Here is a 23,487-nt window from a genome sequence, read left to right as displayed (position 1 = left end):
GAATAATCATGACCAAGTTACATTCTTTTTCAGTTCCACAATTTATTCAGAGGAACATAGAAGACAATCTAATAGAATTCGAATTCATTACTTTAGGTATGAAATCTCAATCTTCAATAAACGTCAGAATCTAGAACACATAAACCAAAAAGTAAAGTATAAATACCTCAAGAAATTGCTCAACATATGCTTGAGCAAGTTGGGTCTTGAGCTGGTCCTTGAAATCGTCGACTGAAAACGCATCTATTGCCCATTTTCTCTGCAACTATTTTGTCCCAAAACAACTTAGGCATGCACTTGCGAAAGTCCAAACCCTCACACGCGGCACAAAACGTTTGTTTTGTTTTGTTCGGTTCTATTGATTTTCTCTTGGGCCAATTTATTCTAGAATTTTGGACTAAAATCTGGCCCAACTTATTACAAGATTTTGGGCCAAATTTGTCTTGGACCCTGTATAGTTTGAAGTTTATATATACAATAATTTAAGATGTTATGTCGGCCCAGCCCAAACATAATGGAAGCTGACAGTTGAATAATTTGCCAGCCGAATCAGTGATGATTCTTGTGAGTTTAAAGATTAAAGCCTCTTAAAGCCATCCTAGAAGATCCTACAGCTACTTGGGCTAGTTAGACAAGGGCTGACCTAAAAAAAAAAAAAAAAAACCAGCGTTATCTCATGCAATACTGTAAGAGGAGGATGGAGGTAGCTAGGTAGGTGCCCTATAAACTGAGCAAAACTGCAAAAAGTAGACCCTAGGGCTGGGAAGGAAGGACATGTTTTTGCATCATACTGCATAAAGTTGCAAAATGTGTAGGGTTGGTCTCTACTTTCCATGTTGCATTATGACCTTTATATTTATGGCTCTATAGTACTACTGTAGGAATGGTTAACTATCTCAGAAAGTTTCGAAACCAAATAAATGCGATTATTTATGTAACCAAAAAGTACATTAATTAATTAATTATCACCATGGAATTAATCTAGTTGCTAAGAAAGTAATTATAATGCATTTCCTACTCATGAACTAATTTATATTGTACCTGAATATGGATTTTTTCCCAGCTCATTGCCTACATGATGCCAGCACAAATCTACAAAAAATGTTTTATATCTTGAGGAGGAGGAGCACCCCTAGTCTTTTATCTGTGTCTTTAAAATATGCTGCGTAAATTAGGACATAATACAGGCAGACGCCCCTAGCCTGCAGCCACCCAAAACACAACCACTTTAATTTGGAGAACTTTTTTGGGGATTAGAGGGATAGCCTTTGTAATGGGTACGTATGGGGGATTTGGATTGTGGAAATCCGTTACTGTTAGATCACCCGAACTGTGCTGGCTGAGAGCGAGAGAAGGGCGACAATTGAAATGTAAGACAAGGGTAGCCGCCAACTGGAGGGTGGTCCTGTATCTACCTCTCCGAAAAATGTAGTAAATTAGATCACTTTGTTTTATTGTTTCTGCATAATCATTTATCTCTCCAGTTAGGTTCTGTCATCGTGGGAACCACGATCGATCGAGCTGATTATAACTATATATATGTTGAGCAAACTTGACATGATATGGGGCTGCTAATGCAGTTCTCTCTCTTTCATTTCCTCTTCTCTTACTCCCTATATATAGTCCCATGCTTACCTAAGTGGGTAGAGTTTTTAATTGTCGTGAGAGAGAGAGAGAGAGAGGTCCCCAAAAGCTTCCTGTATATACAGATAACTGCACAGCCACTGCAAAATTGAAGTAAACTGATCTGGAATATGCATGGTATTCTTGGCAGTCTTTCTTACCACTCATTTTCCACAATAATAACAATATTATATATATCTTACCAATTAGAGATCATCCCTACTTAAGTATAAGTACTATAGCCCATGACCCTGTGACGTACTCTATGACCACAACCCCAAACCTAAACATTTATTATTATTATTATTATTATTATTATTTTGAGCGGAGAAAAGGAAACAAAAATAAAAGCCACAACTTACATAAACATACACAAGTACTGAAAGGAGCAAGAAATCCTACTAAAGCTACCTATGCATGTCAACGAGCTTAGGAAGGGGTCCATCAATTACTCCAACTGGTGAGACATCACAGTCCATTCCATAACCCCATCCCCCCCTCCACGTTGCCTGTATCACCCATATTATATGCTAGCTCGGCGTTCACAGTATATATTATATATATATATATATATATGCCCGTAGATTTTGTTTTTTTAAAAAAATTTTTTGCTTTTTTTTCCTAATTTTTAGTGAGGATTGAAATTAATTAATTAGAAATATTAGAAGGGTTCAGTACTTTTAGTTTGCAGGTTCTTCTATTAGAAATGGCCTGTAGCATGCATATATGCAGCTAGCTAGCTAGCTGGATCGATGATCCTGGCCGGGTATCTTCTCTCTTAATTCATTCCCCATTCAAGCTGATTAAAGCCAATTAATAATTTAGTCCACAGTACTACACACCAGAATTGGCGTAAGCCCTAATTAAATATATTCATTAATATTATCAGTTTAAATATATATATATATACACTAGATATATATAATATGGATATAATTAATTAATATTTAAGTAGAAAACCCTGAGGATTATGTCAAAAAAATTTCTCTCACGAGGAGGGAATCTCATCTATTAATGTAGTATATATATCCAGATCATGGGCTACATGCAGATACAAACCATGACTTTCCAATAGCAGCTAACTTATGATTGATTAGTCTAATTTGGTTAACATATGGACGTTTTTGAGTCAACGAATCATGCTACAGCTTGATCATCACCAGCTAATTATCCCTCTATAATATTTAGCAACTTGTTTGATGAAAAATTTAAATTAATTGATCATGACCTCATCTTCAACCTGAATAAATAAATAAATAAATAAATAAATAAATAATAATGTAACAATCACAATTAATTAAAGAGCATAAAAATATTAATGGATCAAGGAGTAATACTCACGCTTTGATCAAGTATATATATAAGCTTGAGCACTTGCCTATATAATCGTACGTTTTGATTCGATATCTATCTATATATATATATATCTCATGATCACGAGCCTAGCTACAGGCTAAGCTAAACCAACCTAGAATATCATTCAATTAATTTAATTAGTTCCTATTAATGCATGGTACTGCAAAACGTGCATGTGGCCACAATCACGTTCCTAGCTTGCTACACACATAATTTATATATTTCTGATCTTATTGTGAATTGAGGATTTATTTTATCATGTGGAGTACTTGTGTTCCATAATGTTTAATCAACGGCTTATATGTCTCGGTTTTGCCAGTACCGCAACTTTCAACTTGTTCAAATATTAAGGCAATTATAAAATAAATAAATAAAAAATCATTTTAGTACGTTGGGCTGCGCCTAGTACATGTTCTTAGGCCTTATTTGGTTACTGAAATTAGAGAAATTCTCAACACTTTTTAAAGATTTTCAAAACTTCTTACAATTTCCTTCCTTAACATGATTACAAAATATTTTTCAATTTCAAATTTTTAATTTTTTCATCCAATCATTATCTAATCATTACAACTTTCACGAACTTTAAAATAGAACACAAAAATCAATATAACTTTTTCAAATTTCAAAACAAAAATAATGTTAAAAATTATATTCAAATAATTTATAAACTTTATAATATTTTCTTTCTTCTTTCCTAAAACCCAATAAAATATGTTAACTCAAATTATTTTACTACTATTCACAAGATCCCGAAATGCTCCAAGTGTCCAAACGAGGCCTTAGTTTATCACGGGGGAAAGAAATCTCTAGGTATATATACAGATGAGGAGGATGTATTTCAATTCTAGTAATTAGAAGATCTAGTAGTAGTACTAGTACTATAATTGTTGACTATTAATTAAGTGTGTTTATATTCTTTGATTTCTTTGATTTTCTTGTTTTATTAATTATCTTTTTGTCTATGATATATACTCTATATCTCAAACTAACGGTAGTGTTTTTATAGTCTTAACATCGCCCCTCATGTGTGGACCAGACTTCCTGATCCTCAATAAGTGGATCTAATACATAGAATATTTAATTATATGATATGAAGTGTAGAATTCAGGATCCGAACGCAAGAGTTTTGTTTTGGTACCATGTCAAACTCACCACTTGTCCCAAAAATTTAAACTATTACAAAAATATATGTTTAATCTTTTATATTTTTTTCATCATTACTAATCAAATTCATTTGAGGTGTAATGTTTTTAATAGATAAAATAATTAAAGAAACGCTGATTAATTGTGTAAAGCTGAAAACTTGAATTACAGAAGTTTTCAAAGTTCTATTTAAGTATTAGGTCGGGCAGAGCCATTTTGATGTTTACAGAAGAACCCTTGATTCAGTACTGTCGTAGCTAGCTCCCCGAGAATACTTGGCATAATTGTCGCCATTCTTTTTGCGTGTATCCCACAGTTGGTGATAGATCATCATATATAGTAGATATTTAGCACGCTATATATATATATATATATTACTTAGGGGTGAAAGAATATTGATTAATTTAACAGAAAGAAAAAGGAAAAATACGATATAACGAAGAGAATTAGCAATTAATTAAGTAGTAGTAGTAGTACTACTACTGGTACTATATATACCGTCATGGCATTAATCATGTTGTAGGCATACTTTAGGCGTTATATAATTATTATCCTTCAGCATTAATTATCAATAACGTACTATATATATATATATATATATATATATATATATATATATATATACAGCATTAAGGTCAATCAGCTTATTACGACCCCAATTTCTACCCAAAAACGATGAAAATTAAAGTTTTAGTATTATTGTTTTCCTAAATATTACACTTTGAATTATGACCATCTATTATTTTATAATTATATGCAACATATAATTATAACCTATGAAAAATTACGTAAAATATGCATGCTAAATTAATTATTTTAATGAACATAAGTACTAATTAACTGTGGCCGGCCGGGAACGTAGTAGTACGTATACTGCATTGAAACCAGCTAGTAGGCGTATTAATTAATTAATTAGTGTGGTAGCTCAGAAATAAGTGTAATAATATTCATTTTCTTTGGATAAATTTTACTCACAAATTAAATGTTGTACGTACGTAGTTTTTACCATGATCATGATCGATCGGCGTATGTGATCAAGATCAAGATATATAATTACCAAGTTAATGCGCGCGCGCGCAGATTATTGGTAATAATTAACAACTTGAACATTCTGAAAATTATTTTCATTATTCTTTTGTGATTCCGATGGAAATTACTTAAAGTAAGACAAGTAGCATGCAAAGCCTTCTTGATCTGCTTCCGGGAAGTTTCTTTTTTTTTTTTTTAATATATATATATATATATATATATATATATATATATATATATATCACTGGTGTCTTAATCGCAATACTAAGAAGATAGGGATCAGTTCGTCATGAGTGTAATATATATTCATGAGGGGAATAATAGGACAAGGAACCCTGCAGCAGCAGCTAGCAGCTAGGTTGGATGCATGGTTCAAACAAGTAGTGGAGGGTGTTGCGTTTTTTGGGATTCGAAAGTTTGCAAGTTGCCTCCGTAATTTGGGTGTGTGTACGCGACTTCATTTCCCTCATGATAAAGTCAAAAGAATCATAAACACACAGAAGAAAAAAAGGATCGATTGGAGTAAGTGATTCCCTTTGTTGATAACTTCAATAAAAAGCAAAATAGAATATATAATAATACTAATAATAATAATAATAATAAACGAAAACGTCACTATAATCAGGGGAGATGACGAATTAGCTAGGCCACATCGACCTTATCTTCGACAACTTAGGATGTAATCAAAATATATGATAATTATTAACTATTTTTAATGATTTTATTATAATAAGATTACTTCTGTCAGGTGTCTATATCTTAAAATTTACGAGTTTAGCGAGGTCTTTCATATGAACCCCAACTTCCAACCACAAGACAGATCGACATGTTAGCATCAGTACAATATTGTTCAAATTAATAATCTAATCCATCTCTCTCTGAGCAAACCTACCTAATTTCCCATTTGTCACGTTTTGCGCTGACAGTATATATATAAATATTGGGGTGCTTTTTTGTCTGAGATATATATATATATATATATATATAATATTATTGAATGGATTACAATTAATAGAAAAGCTGGCAGCGAATGAAAGATCATGATTAATTAAGCGCATGATAACATGACTTTAATTCTTAAACCTAAATCAAGATTTCCAAAATATTGCTAGTACTGCATGTTCTATATATAATATAGTGGTTTACTGGTAATTACGTCCAAGCCAAGGGATCCTGACGTCGGACCTAGCTACTTATTGGATCGTTCTTAATTTTCACTATCGACTCTTAAAAAAAAACAATGGTACGAATTAGCAGCACGAGTAGAATTTATAAATATATATATATATATATATATATTTATGAGGGCAAAATGAACAAAGCTGGAGGGATGGTGACATGGAGCTGAAACCAAACCTAGCTTCACATGATGAGCTTCACATGCAGTTTCATGTACTAAAGCATATATATATGTATATATATATATCCTGGCCTGCCCATCTAGCTATCTCCCACAACTTGATGGATCGAGTAGGTGATCTTCATGAATTAGGTGATCCTTTAATTTGGGTGTATAACATATATGCTGCATCATGTGGCCGGCTATTCATTCATGAATAACGTCGTCCCAGTAGTAGTACGCACCGATCATGCGTTATATGTGCGTACAATTGAGACATTGCTCAGGCCAGCTGGTTGTCAATTTTATGGACACACATACACCTATATAATATAATATATATATATATATATATATATATATTTCATTACATCATTACCAATATTTTCGAATCCTTGGAAACTGGTACGTACGTACGTACGTAGCTAGGTTAATACATACAATTTTCTTAATTTTTCTGAACCAAACTGGAAGATAATTAATTAATTTCCTTTTGTCTTGTAAGTCGCTGATCATCATGATCAATAGTACTACTGCATGCCCTACTTCCATGCCATCCATCTAGCTATTTGATGATCAGGAGTACTGATGAAAAATCATACATATAATATGCACACCAGCTAGCTAGCCTTCTTAATTAGTTTTTTATGCAGTTATCTTGGTGGTTATGTTCATGATGGAGTACTACTGCTATAGCTAAAATGACCAACCTCAAAAAAAAAAAAAAAAAGCAGCCAAATTAACCAACATATATATATATATATATATATATATATATATATATATAATATATTGTTGATTAAATATTATTATTGGCCTCCTGCTTCATTGATATGATCAGCGCTTCGGTACTTCAATTTTTTGAAGACTTGTAAAATATATTAACTATATATGTACCAGCGGTGGATCGATTCATGAACTGTGTTTGAATAAGCCAACTTTGACGGTCTTCAAATGAGTTCAATGTTCAAAATTTGATAAATTTATATTTAAAACTATTGCATTAGATTTACTAAACACTAAAATTTGAAACTTTGAACTATAGTGCATTTCAATTCATCTTTAAATTTGAAGAATCACTATTCACACTCTATAACTATTATTTTATTTACTTAAATTATTGTTTACCAATTTTGAGCCACAATATATTTAAGTTGAGAAGTAATAATTTAAGTATCAGATTAAATTATTAATTAAAATATAGTTAGTATAATTGTAAAATATGAAAAAAATAAATTAAAAATATTATTATTAAAAAATAATATTATATTATTATTTTGATGAATCCAATAGTTAATTCAATGTAGGGTTATGGATAGGAAGATTTTAAATTTATGAAAAACATATACTTTTCATCAAATTTTAAAGATGAAAATGATGAATCTAATGTTAATACTCTTAGATATATACACGAATGGTTAGATATTGATTAGTTCAAGAGCCAATGCCAAACAAATTTGAAAGGAAATTGAAGGGATCCGCACATGTCAAACAATTTGTTGTACTGGTAAGGAAAGTTAAGCAACCGTTTGATCAAAATATTTCATTATAAGAAAACTGTTTATTTACTATCAATTATTTTATGTCAAAATAAATCTATTCTCATCAGAAATAGTCATTTTTATCACAAATAACTCGTTATAAATGTTTTTTTTTTTTTTTTTTTTTTTTTTTTTTTTTTTTTTTTTTTTTTTTTTTTTACAGTGTGTTAGGATCTTCTTCATGTATCATTTGCTACGTATGCACTAATCACTACAACGAAAATTCATTTTTAGGACATTTTTGTTTGGGATGAAATGAAAATCATCCCAAAAAATGAGATGCAGGGACGAAATTCAAATTTTATTCCTAATAAAATAACCGTTTGAACATTAAAAAAAAAAAAAATCTAACAAAATAAAACAAAGATTCAAACGAATATTATATATGGTCGAACAATAATTTGGCATGTTAAGTGACAAAATTTAGCAAGACCTTGACTTAGCGTTCAAACAACATATAACAACGTTCGAACGTCAATGTTAATCAATGTTCAAACAAATATTATTTATAATTGAACAAGAAATTGGCGGGTTAAGTCACTAAATTTAGAGGGACATTGAGTTACGATATGAACCTATTATTGTACCGTTCAAACTAATAGGTTAATCAATGTTCGAACATAAAATAAAAAGTTCAAACGGTAATTTATTGCAGAAATATCTGGCAGAAATGGAGAAACTTTAAAACGGTATATATTCTGTTCGAATGGTGACATTAATTTTATAAAAAAATTCAATTAAAGAATATATATAATAGAAATTAACAATTCATTTAGAAAAAAATCATTCATAATTAAATTAATTTTACAAAACACAAAATATTGTATATATAAAAAAGAATACAAATAAAAGATTTAGAGATGGACATGTTTCTAAATCTGGCAAGACCCCGGCATGTTGCATAAATAGTGTGATTAGGATCCCAAAGGGCAATATATCAATCGTAATGTAGCAAACCTCTGATCGAATCCTAGTGAATATATAAGCCACTAGATCGATAGGCACTCCACAAGCGACGCGTATCATAAATTTTGCTCAATCTATACCAACCTCTGTCTTGTGTTGCCAAGGATCAATGTTGGTTGGCGATGATTACGTTCATGATCTTGAAAAATCCAGATAAATTAGCCTGTTTGATGTTCTTTGTCCCATCATATGGAGGAACATTTGGACCAATAACCAACTACCTCACCTCAAGATCAGCAAGTTCATCGAGTCAATTTCTATCAGAGCCATCGTCCTCAGCTGTCTCCCTATCAGCTGTAGACACCCTGGACACCACGTTCAGATATGCAGTGCCAATCGTGGGATACCAATGAAATCAACAAGTCTGTTTGCTCAAAATGTAAATAAAGCTCTCCGTATGGAGATCATGTATGCCTCAATATCATCTCGGCTAAAACCACCAAGCTCTCTACAAAACTCAAAGACAATGTCAATATAGGAAATGAGTTCCCATGCTTCGTCATTCCTGTCGAGGATTGGTGTCCAACAACGCTCGATGAAGACATATATCAAGGAACAACCCTCCAGAAAAGATCCTGAAACTCAAATATATTCACTTGACGCTCCAATAAAATAGTCATCTCTAGATATGATTCATTAGAAGATTGCCCTGGTCTATCACGCTTCCTTCCCTTAGAAGACATTGTCAACCTAAAATTTAAAAAATAAAATTAAGAAAATTAGTTCTAAAATATTATACAAAAACCTTCACAAAATTATATGTTGATTAATATAATTTAAAACTGTTTTGTGTTATACCGTTCGATCAAATCACTAGGCGTTCGAACGTTACAAAAGTAATTAGAAAGGTTACATAACCATTCAAACACTATCGAGAAGACTAAACCGTTCGAACGTTAAACATTTGTGTTTGAACGCCATATTAACAAAAGCTCGAATTGTTTCCCAACTATCCAACCTTTTGAAACTCCGTGACTTGAGTCTATAACGTTCGAACGAATTAACCATCGTTCAAGCGTTAAACATTTGTGTTCGAACACCATATTAACATATGTTCGAACGGTTTCTCAATTGTTTGAGAATCTGAGACTTGAGTCCATAACATTCAAACGAATTAACCATCGTTAAAACGATTTATCGATCAAGCTCAGCAATGACTGAGTCAACTCAGTAGCCATTGAAATGAAATGAATACACCCGATTCCTTTCATTTCTTCCACAACTAATACACATACAAGGCCAGGATATGCATAAAGGCATCTTGGCCTGTGTTTTCCAGCCACCTACGATGTCCATCAATGAAAACTATTGATTTTTTTATTTTCAATACAAAATTATTTAAAATAACATGAAATCATCCCATTAAGCATTTTTAAGTTGTGTACCTCTTGACTAGAAGTTGTATTTAATGGTGGCAGTGATGACATCGGTGGAAAGGCTCGACGAGCATTCGACGGCATCTGAATTTAGAGAGAGAGAATGCGATATCGAGGAAGCTAGACGTTGTTTATAGTGTTATAACAGTCGAAAGTTTTTTTTACATTCGAACAATGTTGTTCGAACATTAAAATTAAATATTCAAACATTATTATATGTGATTTACTGCTCAAACGCCAATAACTAATATTCAAATGAAGGATATATACTATTTATATATAACATATAATATAGTATATAGTATATACAATATATTAATAGTATATAATATTAAATATTATACTATGTAATACTAGATATTATATATTATAGTATATATTTTTATATCATTGATATATATCACATATAGTATATATATGTATCACAATATATAATAGTATATATATTATAGTATTATACTATATTAGATAATATAGTATTTATAATATATGATATATAAATTATAACATATAGTGTAAATATTATACTATAATAAAATATATAGGAAGATAGATTTGAATGGTATGGCCTAGCATTCGAATGTTATATTGGTGATCGAACGTTTTTAGTCATAAAGAGGCATATTCGAACAGTTTCTAGGATTTATGGCGTCTACTGAAATAGTGTTGTGAATGTCTCCTGCCAATTCTTGAGCAGCGGAATAACGTTCGAATGGTACTTTTTTATTGTTCGAACGCTGGCATGAAAATTTACGAAGCATGAAAACTTGAGTGCTGAATTTATTTTCATGTTCGAATGTGTAATATTTGCATTCGAACAGTCACAACTTAAGAGGACACGCATGTGACAACTTGTTTTGCCTTACTAAGTGAAGTTTTAAATGGAATGACGGCATTTTGTGCTAGGGAACTTATTACAACGATATTTTTTGCCGTAATAACTTTGAAAATTCTGCGCCCACTTAAATACCCCACAACACCCATCAATGCCACATACTACTCTTTCATCTATCATTCTCCTTCAACCCAGCTGTGTACTCCCACATTCTTTTCCCCACACTCCTTCATTCTTCTCTCCTTTCAATTAGAGAGAGACAAAGAGTGACATATAGATAGAAATAGAGTGAGTTAGATTGAACTCACATTGAAACAAGGGATGAACATGAATTTTTTAAAAGTATGTTCTTTGTTAGATATCTATGCACAGTTAATTCATCTTCTTCATTGCACATGAATTTTATTAATACTGATTTTATTGTTTGTCTACATGTTGTGTAGGTTTTTATAGTTTATTGAATTGTTTGGAATTGTATTAAATATAAAAATCGTGTTTTATAGTTTATAGTTTATAGTTTACCTATTATAATTTATGTATTTGTGTGTTTGTCTCTATTGTGCATAATTTGTGAGGTTGTGTTTGATGATTGTATTTCTTGACATTGTCCTACGTTTGCGTGTGAAATCTGGGTTGAATCCGCTTGAACAGTATATATTACCATTCAAACAGTAATGTTGCGTTCACACATAAGTTTTATACATTCGAACGTTAACTTGCATTAATACATATTACACATAGCAAATATACTTATAAAAAATACATATTTACAAGAATGTATTTACAAGAAAATCATAGAATACATAAGGATAGTATAAAAAAATACATAAAAAATAATTAATACAAAACATATTTTTTTAATATTTAGAATACTTAAAATATACTTAAAATGAATTAGGAAAAAATAGAATAAAAGTTGATAATTCTTAGAATAAGTTATAACTTGTTAACTTATTCTAATAATAATCATATTTACAAGAAAATCATAGAAAATCGAATATTTAATAATAATTAGAATAAATTAAAATCTTAATTAAGTATTAAATTTAATATACTCGTATCTTGCATTGTTATTGTGTATTACTCTCGTACCTTGTATATATGTTGTATTGAAATAAACCAGTTTAGACCCGTTTGAAAGTTATCAATCCCACATAACGGTTGATTGATAACTCTTGAATTATCCGGAGTGGATAGTTGAGAATTGTAAAATCATTTTCGTAAACTATCCAACTGTATTTGTTTGCGTCTGACATTATAATTTTGGTAGTCATCCATTATTGTTCTCTAGATATGCAGTTTCAGTAATGGTGCATCGACGTGTTACTCTTCGATCCATACGACCAAACGAGTATATTTAGATAACTATGGAGAGATGTTGCCGAAGGCTTGAAACTTCGTTAGACGTTACAGATAATAGTCGATAGGTTGGCAACTATGATCTTACAATCCTGAATGGAATGAGATCAACTACTCGGCAAATGGAAGAAATTGCACAATATGTTAGACACATGCATGCTTGTTGATGTGCGCGTGATTGTTTGAAATAAGGTATTAGACATGAATAAGAATTGGATGCGAGTTAAAGACCACTTAGGTGAAGATTATAATGTATATGTTGAAGATGTTAAGAAATTCTTGAAGTTCGCATCCTATACAAATGATAGAAACGAGTGTATTAGATGCCCATGCCGGCAATACAAGAATTTGCGTTCTCATAAGATAGACTTAGTGAGAGAGCATTTGTTTGTCAAATGCATTGACTAGGGTTATACTGATTGGGTCTTACATGGAGAATCCTATCCAACTTCATTCGAGCCTCTACATGAAGAATAGGACATCGATAAAGATATATAGTCAGAAGTTGTTGGCAACGAATACGATGAGAATATGGAGCAAGTGCTGGGTGATATTGGTACAGGAATTTTTTTGCATGAGAAGCTGATACAAACATATCAAATTCAAATGATGTGGGCCCTAACACTTTTACATGCTAGTGGAATGATTCACAACGTTAGTTATATTCAGGATGCAGAAGGAACAATAAGTTGTCATTTACAGTTAGACTGTATCACATAAAATCCATGTGTCGATTATCTATTAAAACTATCAATATGTTACTTGAACAGTTTAAAGAGGCACTTCCATTAGACAATAGTTTATCTCACAACTTCTATGAAGCAAAACAGTTGAAACGAGGATTTGAGTTTAATTACAACGTAAAACATGTATGTAAGAATGATTGTATATTATTTTGGTAAGATAATGAGCAACTAAACGAGTCTCCCATTTGCCATGAATCAAGATGAACATCTGAGAAGCAGAATATGCCGCGAAAGATCATATGCCACTTTTGATTGATACCTACATTATAACGGTTATTTATGTCACATGCAATGGCTGTAGACATAACATGACACTCATCATCCAGAATCAAGAATAATGGTGTCTTGTCACATCTTACTGACTCTTAGGTTTAGAAAGAATTTGATTTGGATTGCTGAAGAACCTTGTAATTTTAGACTTGGATTGGCAACAAATGGATTTAATCCATTTGGAAACATGAGTATTAGTTATAGTACTTAGTCAGTTATATTTGTGCTGTATAATTTACCATCGTGGAAGTGTATGAAAAATCTATATTTCATTATGAGTTTGCTTATTCTAGATTCGAGATTACCGGAAAATGATATAGACATACACTTACAACCATTGATTACAGAATTGAAAGATTTGTTGAAGAATGAAGTTCTAATATTTGATTCATCAACAGACAAGTTGTTTAAGATGTATGTCACCATGTTATGGACAATAAATGATTTTTTCACTTATGAAAACTTGTCAGGTTGGAATACCAAGAGGAAAATGACATGTCCGACTTGTAACAAACATATTCAATATGAATTACTTACGTATAAGAGGAAACTATGCTTCATGTGTTATCGTTAATTTTTACCTAATGACCATAGATGGTGTGGAAATTCTAAGAGGTTTGACGGCACTGTTGAATGGGGGCACCCTCCATGATATTTTTCTAGCAAAGATATACTTGAACAATTTGTATATGTCGGTTATAATGAATTTGGTAAAAAGCAACGAAAGAGAAAATGAACTGCGAATCAGTTGAATTGGATAGAGAAGAGTTTATTTTTCGAACTCCTATATTGAAAGAGGACAAAATTATGGCATAATCTCGATGTTATATATATTGAGAAAAATATATGTGACTCCGTATTAGGAACATTGATGTCAATTGAAGACAAAAAGAATTATACATTAAACTCATAGAAGGATTTGAAGTGGTTGGAAATAAGACCGAAAATGCATTTGCAACAAAGTGGTTCGTATGTTTATATGCCGATTGGGTGGTATACACTGTCAATGAACGAAAATGCTATATTTTGTGAGTGTCTATTAAAGATTAAATTACTGACCGGTTATGCCTTGAATCTAATAATGTGTGTGCGAACAAATGACTGGAAAATTATTAGATTAAAAAGTTATTATTGTCATGTATTTTTACAACATATATTGCCTGTTGGTATTCGTGGATACTTAACGAGAGATGTGCATGTGACTTTGACTAAGTTTGGTATATTTTTTAAAAACTTATGTGCTAGAACACTGAATGTAGAAGTTTTGGGTCTATGGAACTGGAAATTGTTATAATATTGTGTAAGCTAGAAAGTATTTACCCAACGCGTCATTCTTCAATGTCGTGGTTCTCTTAGCCGTTCATTTGCCACCACTACAAGAAAATCAGACTTTTGTGGCTATTTAATTGCGGCAAAAAGACTATTTGTAACCAAAACAGACTCATTTTAGCTGTAAATAGTCATTTCGCTAGAATTAACTGGCCACAAATAAACAGTTTTCTTATAGTGCACGTGAAACTCGACTTGCAGAATCAGTCCAGTATAGATGAATGTATCTCATTGAACAATTCCTTCAGAAGTTGAAACGCACTATGGATAATAAGGTCTGCGCAAAAGGATCAATTGCAGAAACATATTGACGATGAGTAGCATACATTCTGTTCCAAATATTTCTATAAAGTTGACACGGGATTTGATTGGCCGGAAATAAACTTGGATGTTGATCCAGCAAGATATTGAAATGGGTTTTCTGTGCTTTTCCAATAAGTACATCCACTTGGTGCAGTGCTTGGTGATGATTTATATGAAAGAGAGTTCGAGAAAACTCAGTGGTACGTGCTAAACAATTACCCTGGGAAAGAGAGCCACTTGAAGTAAGTTGTCATTATTTGTTAATTAATATTTGTATTTACTTTAAAAAATTAAAAGAATATAAATTATTTGGTAATTTTTAATTTCAGTGATCATATTAACGTGCTCAAAGAACTAAGAATAAATGATATAAACCAAAAATATGAAGAGGAGTTTCCGGAATGGTTTGAACAATGGGTAATGGCATTACAGATGCAAGTTTGAATTACCAAAAAAATATTGTGATTGTTTATTTTTGTATGTTTATGTTTTATTCAAGATGTAGGTTGTACAAATGCATGCGAGTAATCCAAATGATATTTCGTATGAACATTATACATTGGTGCATGGCCGCTCGAGATGCGCTGCTCGATATTCTGCATGTATTTCTCAGGAAAGTAATTACCACACAATGGATCGAAAATGCTATATGAAAACATAAAATAGTGGTGTCTTACTCAAAGGGATTCATGACGGAGAAAATATTGATTTCTATAGAGTCATTATCGATATAATTGGAATGAGATATTTGGGAGGAGCTTGTGGTGTATCTGTTTAACTTTGATTGGTGGAATTTAAGCAATCCTCGAAAGGGAGTGCGCGATGATGAATATTTTCTTAGTATTAATACTTCAGAAAAATGGTATGAAGATGATCCTTTTATTTTGATTTTTCAAGTATCTCAAGTATTTTACTTAGATGATCCTAAATTAAGAAATCAATGGTGAGTGGTACAAAATTTTTCTCCAAGAAATACATATTTGACGTTCGACGTCAAGTTTGTACCATTCGAATGTGATTCTGTGATGAAATTTAATCGTCCCAAAAAAAGGTTTCGTTCGAACGCAATCGAACATTTTCGTTCAAGTTCGTCCCAAAAGATGTTTTCTGGGATAAAATTGATATTTTTGTCCTAAAATACATTTTGGGACACTGTTATTGGAATGACCTTAGAACGATTTTTTTCGCTCCAAATAATATTTAGGGACGAAAGCCTAATTTTTTGGGATAAAAATTTTCGTCCCAAAAAACCAATTCTATCATAATGAATACCTTGGTTTTAAGAGGGAAAGAGTACTGGATTTTTCGCGACATATAGGCAGGTTTGGGGTCTTACATGAGACGTAAAATTTTCATCTGATCTCATTTCATCTCGTTCCCAAATATAATTCAAATACAAAAATTTCAAACAAATCATTACAATTTTTTCAAACTTTCAAATAAAAAATAAAAAATAATTCCAACTTTTTCAAATTCTAAAAAAAATAATATTATATTACAATATTTTAATTTTATAATTTTTTTATTCAATTTTTTCTCTCTCCTTTTCTAAAACCCAAAAAATATTTAATTCAAATTATCTCACTATTATTCACAAACTATCTTAATATTATTCATAAAATTCTCATCTTATCTTACTATAATTCTCTACGTGTAATATTAAATCCTCGATAACTAGTACTACACTCTAATTATTAAAGGTAATTATATAACACTCCGTCCCCGAAGGTCCGGAGAGTTAACTCATATAACCTGATAATCAACTCTAACAAGGCTAGAGTACTTCCAAATTCAAGGATATATATATTTTCTCAAACCTCAAATCAAACATATATACTTCAATTAAATAAACCATATAAACTCATCTATCCAATTTTCAATCCAGCAACTCAAATAAAACCAACTCTTCTTCATGTCTCAAATAACAACTAGAAATAATGAAACATTAACATAAGTCTCCATAAACCATCTAAATCCATTGAAGCAAACTTAAGAAATATAAATAACTTCCAACATCAACATTAATACCACGAAATACCCAACAACCATTCACTGCTAATCTTCTCCATAAACTCTAATACTGATCCTCAGCTGAACCATCAATGTCATCTGAAATATTATGGAGATAATGGGGGGTGAGTTATCAACAACTCAGTAAGCAGAGAACATATACCAGTATATAAACATGAGCATTTACAGAAATCGGAATGCAGAACAAAATATTTTCATTTCCAGAGTGCGGAAGCAAAACAGGTTATCAAAAATGTCAGAGCGAAAATTTAGAAATAATTTCATTCAAAATATTCTTTGGCATAGTATAAATGATCATCGTCATCATCAGAACATCATATCAGAACAGAGGCCATGTATAATCCCCGTGGTAGGGTTGTGCATCTGCGGATAGCCAAGCAGAACATGAAACACTCTGTAACCAAGGTGTGCACTCAAAACAGAGACCACTACTATAACCCGTGGCAGGGCCGTATCCACTATTATTACTCGTGGTTAGGCTGTATCCACTATTATTACCCGTGGTTGGGCCGTATCCACTATTATAACCCATGGTTGGGCCATATCCACTATTGTAACCCGTGGTTGGGCCGCATGCCACTATTATAACCCGTGACAGGGCCATAACTGAATAGAATGAAAACAGAATCAAATTCAGAATCAGGGAGTCATGCCAAAGGTTTTCAGAAATCACGTCTTTTCTAAATAGAGTACCGAACAAAATCTTCGGAACAGAACAAAATCATTTCACAACATAATTTATGCACAAATTTCATATTCGCTCTCATTTTCAAAGTTTAGAAACAGAATGTCAAAAATAAGCTCATGTCTACACCAGTCATGACAGAAAATACTTTCTTCTTAAACAGAATCTCATGAGTAATGTAGAACAAATAACTGAGGTAGTTCAAATTTCTTTTTATAATAAAACATGCATATTTTCCAAAACGGACCTCAGTTCATTTTATTTAATGCAAATTCTAGCATAGGAACCCCGCTTACCTGGACTTCTTAGCTTTTCAGAAATTTCCTTAAAATGTCGATAATTAACAATCGTCACCTATCAAATAATCAAGTAATTCCCGTAAATTTTCAATCAATCACGTATTTCGTATTTGAACCTAAGAACCTATTTAAATCCTCAAAATCTAGAATTCTAATAATTCCTATAATACCACCATTATCTAAAATCACCAATATCCACTTAGTCGAATTCGTAACGAATAAGAGATTTAATCGAGCAAATAATTAGGCATTTGCGGAATTCAATAAAAAGTAATCTTCAAAAATATCTAAAGTACCAACAATATATTATAAATTAATAGAATATTTAGACTACTTTAAAAGTCTTATAAAATACGCCATGCAAAACTCCTCAAAAAAATTTAGAGTTTTTGTTAACAATATTGTTAAAATATTTTCTACACAAAAATAATGCTTTATGAGACCTAAACCCAAAACTTATTTTAACATAACAACAAAAATAAATAAATAGATAAATGCCCTTCATCCGAAACACATTTCAGTTAAAAAAAAAATACCAATTTAGTTGATGTTTTAAACAAACGGCGAAACGGTAAAAACGTTCTTCTCCTACCAGTTACTGAAGACAACCACAATTTCCTTTTTAAGTAACTGTTATTAACAGCAAAAACTAAAATCAGAAGAGGCAAAAATGCGAGTGACGGTAGGGACATACTCACGAGAAAGAAACTCGAGGCAGCAGCATCGTGGGAGTGCGACAGACGCTGGATAGAGGTGGTGATGACTTTCCTCGACGGCGTCGCACGGGAAGAGAGGGAGAGAGCTGAAACCGAGAGAGAGAGAGAGAGAGAGAGAGAGAGAGAGAGAGAGAGAGAGAGAGAGAGAGAGACGGTGAGAGAACGAGAGAGACTGAAAGGAAAGGACCCTCAACCAGAAGTGGCGCGTGCTTACCGTGGGAAAACTGAGGCAGCGTGCGGAGGACCGGGTGGGGGAAGGTCCTCGCCGGCAGTTTCTGTGGAGGCACAGCGCGGTGAAGCTCTCGGTGGGGGGTGATTGCAGCGGCTGTAGGTTGCTCTGTTTTGGACAGTTAAAATAGGGGATTTTCGGGCTGGTAATGGAGGCGTTGGGACGTGGCTTCGTGGCTGAGGTTCTGCGTGGACTGGGTCCAGGGGAGTGGCGACTCGCTGCCTGGGCTGGTGCTCTGTTTTTTGGAGATACAACCGAGATGGTGTTTACACGGAGAGGGTGGTGGTGCCCGGCTTGAGTGGTGGACTTTGTGTGGTTGTCGTTCCATGTGCATGAATCAAAGGTTGGGTGCGGCAGGGTGGTGAACGAGCTAGAGGGCGAGCGCTGTTTGCCAAGAGGAGAAGAAAAATATATACTGGGCTAAGGTTTCGCGTAGGAGGGCAGCGGCAGAAGCATCCTTCGAATACGTACAAGTATAAATATATAAGTGGAGGAACAAGAAAAGAAAACCCTAGAGAGCCGAGGGAGAGACGTGCGCGTGGATGCCGTGTGTGTGCATGGAGTGGGCGAGAGGAACACTACGGGAGTAAAAGAGACGAAAATGAGAAGAAAACAAACAAAAACAAAAATAACTAATTAAACATGCGGGGAGAATAAAAGAATAAAAAAAAAAATCAAGCTCCAATAAATAAATAAATAAAAAATCTAAAAACCAACCATACCAATGTTGGGTCGGGTGTTACAAATTAATTATAAACGTGGAGAATTAGTGGCAGAAAGTTAGGAAAAGAAAAGGTAATATATATATATATATATATATATATATATATATATATAGACATACGAGGTTATATATGATCCACATGACATGATAGTGACTCGAGTAAATTATTAGCCAAATTGATCAACCTTTCAAGATCAAGAGGCAGAGGACAGTGCATGGCGATTGCTCTTACAAGAGTGGCCAGCTTTGGGCTATGCCAAAAATATTTTGGACCTTTTATATATATACATATATATATATATACGTATATATATATGTATGTATGCATGTATGTGTGTGTGAGTGAAATCTAATGAACAGAGAGGCCAAAACTTTACTCCCCGTAGTATTGTAGCTGGCTGGTCAGTTTTGATGATCATGATCGGTTAATGTCACAACAGGCCGATGGTGGTCCGTACAGACGGCCACAAGATCACCACTAATTGAAATTAATTAGCATAAATACCATAAATTAGTGGTATATATATTGTTATTCTTGAACTCATTATTCGATCCTTATTACATTATGAAAAATATTACTCTTTTCACTCAATTTGTCTCTTCATTTTGATACTTTATATATTTTATTTTATTTTTAATTTTTTTTTACTAATATGAATAAAAAAAAATAAAAAATCTAATTTAGCCTAGCGGTCATTTGGAGCGATGCTATTCAGGCTGCAGAATAGCACCGCTCTTACATTATATATATAATTGATAGATCAATAAGGGATATTATTAGCAAATTTTTATGTTAACTAATTAAATAGAAAATTATCATTTGAATTAATGTGTCATAATAATAATTAATGTGATGAAGATAATAAAAAAAAAAAAAGAAGAGAATGGTCCTCCAATCCTAGTTGGGGAATTCAATTACTCGAGCTCGTGCCCTCCAAAACAGCTGTCTCTTTGGGTGTTATCGTAAAAATATATTCAATAATGGTAATGAAGAAAAAAGAAAAATACCGCCCAGGATGATGACAGAGAAGCTCACATGAGCCCAACCAGATAATACATGGGGTCCCTACGTATACTTTCTCTCTCTCTCTCTCTCTCGCTCTCTCTCTCTGTGAAGAGAAAAAGAGAGAAGGAAAGGAAGACAGAATTTTTTCAGGAAGAAAAAGGAAAAATCGCCTAACTTGAGAAGCTTCCAGGGAGGAGGCACCTCTGTAAGAACATCACAGCTAACACCTTACTATTTTCTTCCTTTGTTTATCTCTCTCTCTCTTTCCCTTCCCAAGGTCAACAACAAGAGGAATTTTGAACTCTTTGAAACGTCCATGGGGTGTACAGTTTCGTGGTAGTCCTCCTGGTCAAACAAGAATGCACCAACCATCAGTGTACTGAGAGCTACCCTTGCGTTTCTCTTTGCTCTCTCTCTCTCTCTCTTTCTCTCTCTCTCTCTCTGTGTTCTCGATCACAATCTTAACCCTACGAAACATCAGAGATAAAATAATTTACCTTGTGAACTAGGAGAACAAGAGTTTGGCTCGGCCGTGTTGCTTGCTGTAGCTAGGCCCCCCCTCCGGCCTCTTCCCTTCAAAACCCACCGTCCTTGTAGTCTCTTTTTTACTTGTGCAAACTACCTAAATCTTGCAGATCCAGTAAGAGAAGCTCAAATTGAAGTGCAAGACATGGATTTGGGACCACATGGAGAAGGGTTTTCCTGTGACGAAGCTCATGAGCAGATGGTGAGAGGTAAGCTCCCTTTCTCCTATTACTCTTCCTCCTCCCCCTACGAAGCTGCTTCCGATGCCAATAAACTTCATGAGCTGGTGATAGACTCGTCCCCAAGAAACGAGGACGACGATGTCAGACGTGGGCACTCCCAGGACGATGGCGTTGGGGCTGGGAGCACTACTACCGGTGGAGGAATCAATATAATGGAGAGAGAGCATATGTTCGATAAGGTTGTGACTCCAAGCGATGTGGGCAAACTCAATCGCCTGGTTATCCCAAAGCAGCACGCCGAGAAATACTTCCCGCTGGACTCCTCCACCAACGAGAAGGGACTCCTTCTGAACTTCCAGGATCGAAACGGGAAACCCTGGAGGTTCCGCTACTCTTACTGGAACAGCAGCCAGAGCTACGTCATGACCAAAGGCTGGAGCCGCTTCGTCAAGGAGAAGAAGCTCGATGCGGGGGATATCGTGTCCTTTCAGCGAGGAGTTGGTGAGCACGGAAGAGATCATCTCTACATTGATTGGAGGCGTCGCCCAGACGCGCCTGACCCGGTGGCATCCCTTCAGAATCTGCCGCACCACTACTTCTCATTCCACCGGTCCATCCCGCCGTCGGCCTGGAGTATTAATAGTCCTAATTTGCTAATGCGGCCGAGGGACCACTTGCACCTGTCGTCGCAGCAGCTGAACTTGAACAACAATAATGTCAATCTTCATCATCCTTATAACCGGAACAGCTACGGCGCCAGCAGTGCTTACTGTAATTATATGGTAAACCCATCAATGATTTACATGAGATCCACCGCAGCTACAGCAGCAGCTCAACACCAGTACCAACAACAACAACAACAACAACAATTAGTGCAGGCCCATATCGGAGTTGAGCCACCACCCATGGTATTCGAGTCGGTGCCGGTGGTACAAGGAAAAGTTGCAGCCAAGCGACTGAGGTTATTTGGGGTAAACATGGATTGCCCCATATCGGAGTCGGATGCATGCGACGTGATATTTTCCTCGACCACAATAGCCCCTCATGCTACCATGGCATTGCAGCCTAATTCCCAACTTCCTTCTCCGTCTCAATCTGCTCTCCAATTAAGGCCCTGCAATGGTACGACACTGCCAACGGTGCCCACGGACTTTCTCAATAAGGGGAAGAAGGCATCAATGTCCTTTGATTTCGGTATCTAGAGAGACAGCAGTACCGCAAAGGCCTTAAACAACAACTGAATACCGCGACACAGCCGAATCACTTCAACTTCTTTTTAATTGGCTTTAATTAATAGTTGTTTCTCATTGCTCACGAAGACCCAGGAAAAAAAAAACGCTCAATGCCCATGAACTAACGGGATTACACTGTTGGATTTCAATTGATCAGTTAATTTGGTACAGAAGACAGACGGGGTTTTGAAGGCCCATCGATCGATCGAGGTTTCTGAAGAATTATCTACCCAGCATAAGCAAGAAGCCATTGGAGATAGAGAATCTACTATATTCAATTGTCTTCTTTTTATGAACTTTGTGTAAAAATATTTATGATACATAAAATAATATAATATAGAAAAATATTATATATTGGATGGAGACGTGGATCATCATCATTGCCCAAGATTTCCTCATGTTTTTTCTTTTGTAGGGCCTGGTTTCCCAAGTATATATGTACCCTAGCCATGGCGTTTACCTCTGAATTAGTTCCAAATTACTTGTCTTTCTATTCTCTTTGGCTACCATTGGTTACACGTCTCTCTCTCGCATGCTCTCCAGCTTACAGTTGTTGGTCTTTAAGCTTAACAACTTTTCCTGGAAGCTGATCAAGCAATTGTACATGTGTATTATACCTTGGTAGGTTGCTGCTCTTGTCGCT

General features: G+C 34.0%; 1 protein-coding gene across 1 annotated transcript; it reads left to right on the top strand.

Annotated features, from left to right (window-relative positions):
- The first annotated feature begins 20,963 nt into the window (after window positions 1–20,963).
- LOC121235823 (B3 domain-containing protein Os03g0120900-like) lies at window positions 20,964–23,200 on the top strand. The gene has a single exon (XM_041132247.1). It carries the CDS (start codon window positions 21,576–21,578, stop codon window positions 22,812–22,814), a length of 1,239 nt encoding a protein of 412 aa, XP_040988181.1. The 5' UTR covers window positions 20,964–21,575; the 3' UTR covers window positions 22,815–23,200.
- The last annotated feature ends 287 nt before the right edge of the window (window positions 23,201–23,487 follow it).

Source organism: Juglans microcarpa x Juglans regia, chromosome 6D (genome assembly GCF_004785595.1).
Source record: "Juglans microcarpa x Juglans regia isolate MS1-56 chromosome 6D, Jm3101_v1.0, whole genome shotgun sequence".
In the NCBI taxonomy this organism is placed as follows: domain Eukaryota; kingdom Viridiplantae; phylum Streptophyta; class Magnoliopsida; order Fagales; family Juglandaceae; genus Juglans; species Juglans microcarpa x Juglans regia.
The sequence above is the reverse complement of the archived record's forward strand: the minus strand, read 5'-3'. Positions and strand labels throughout refer to the sequence as shown.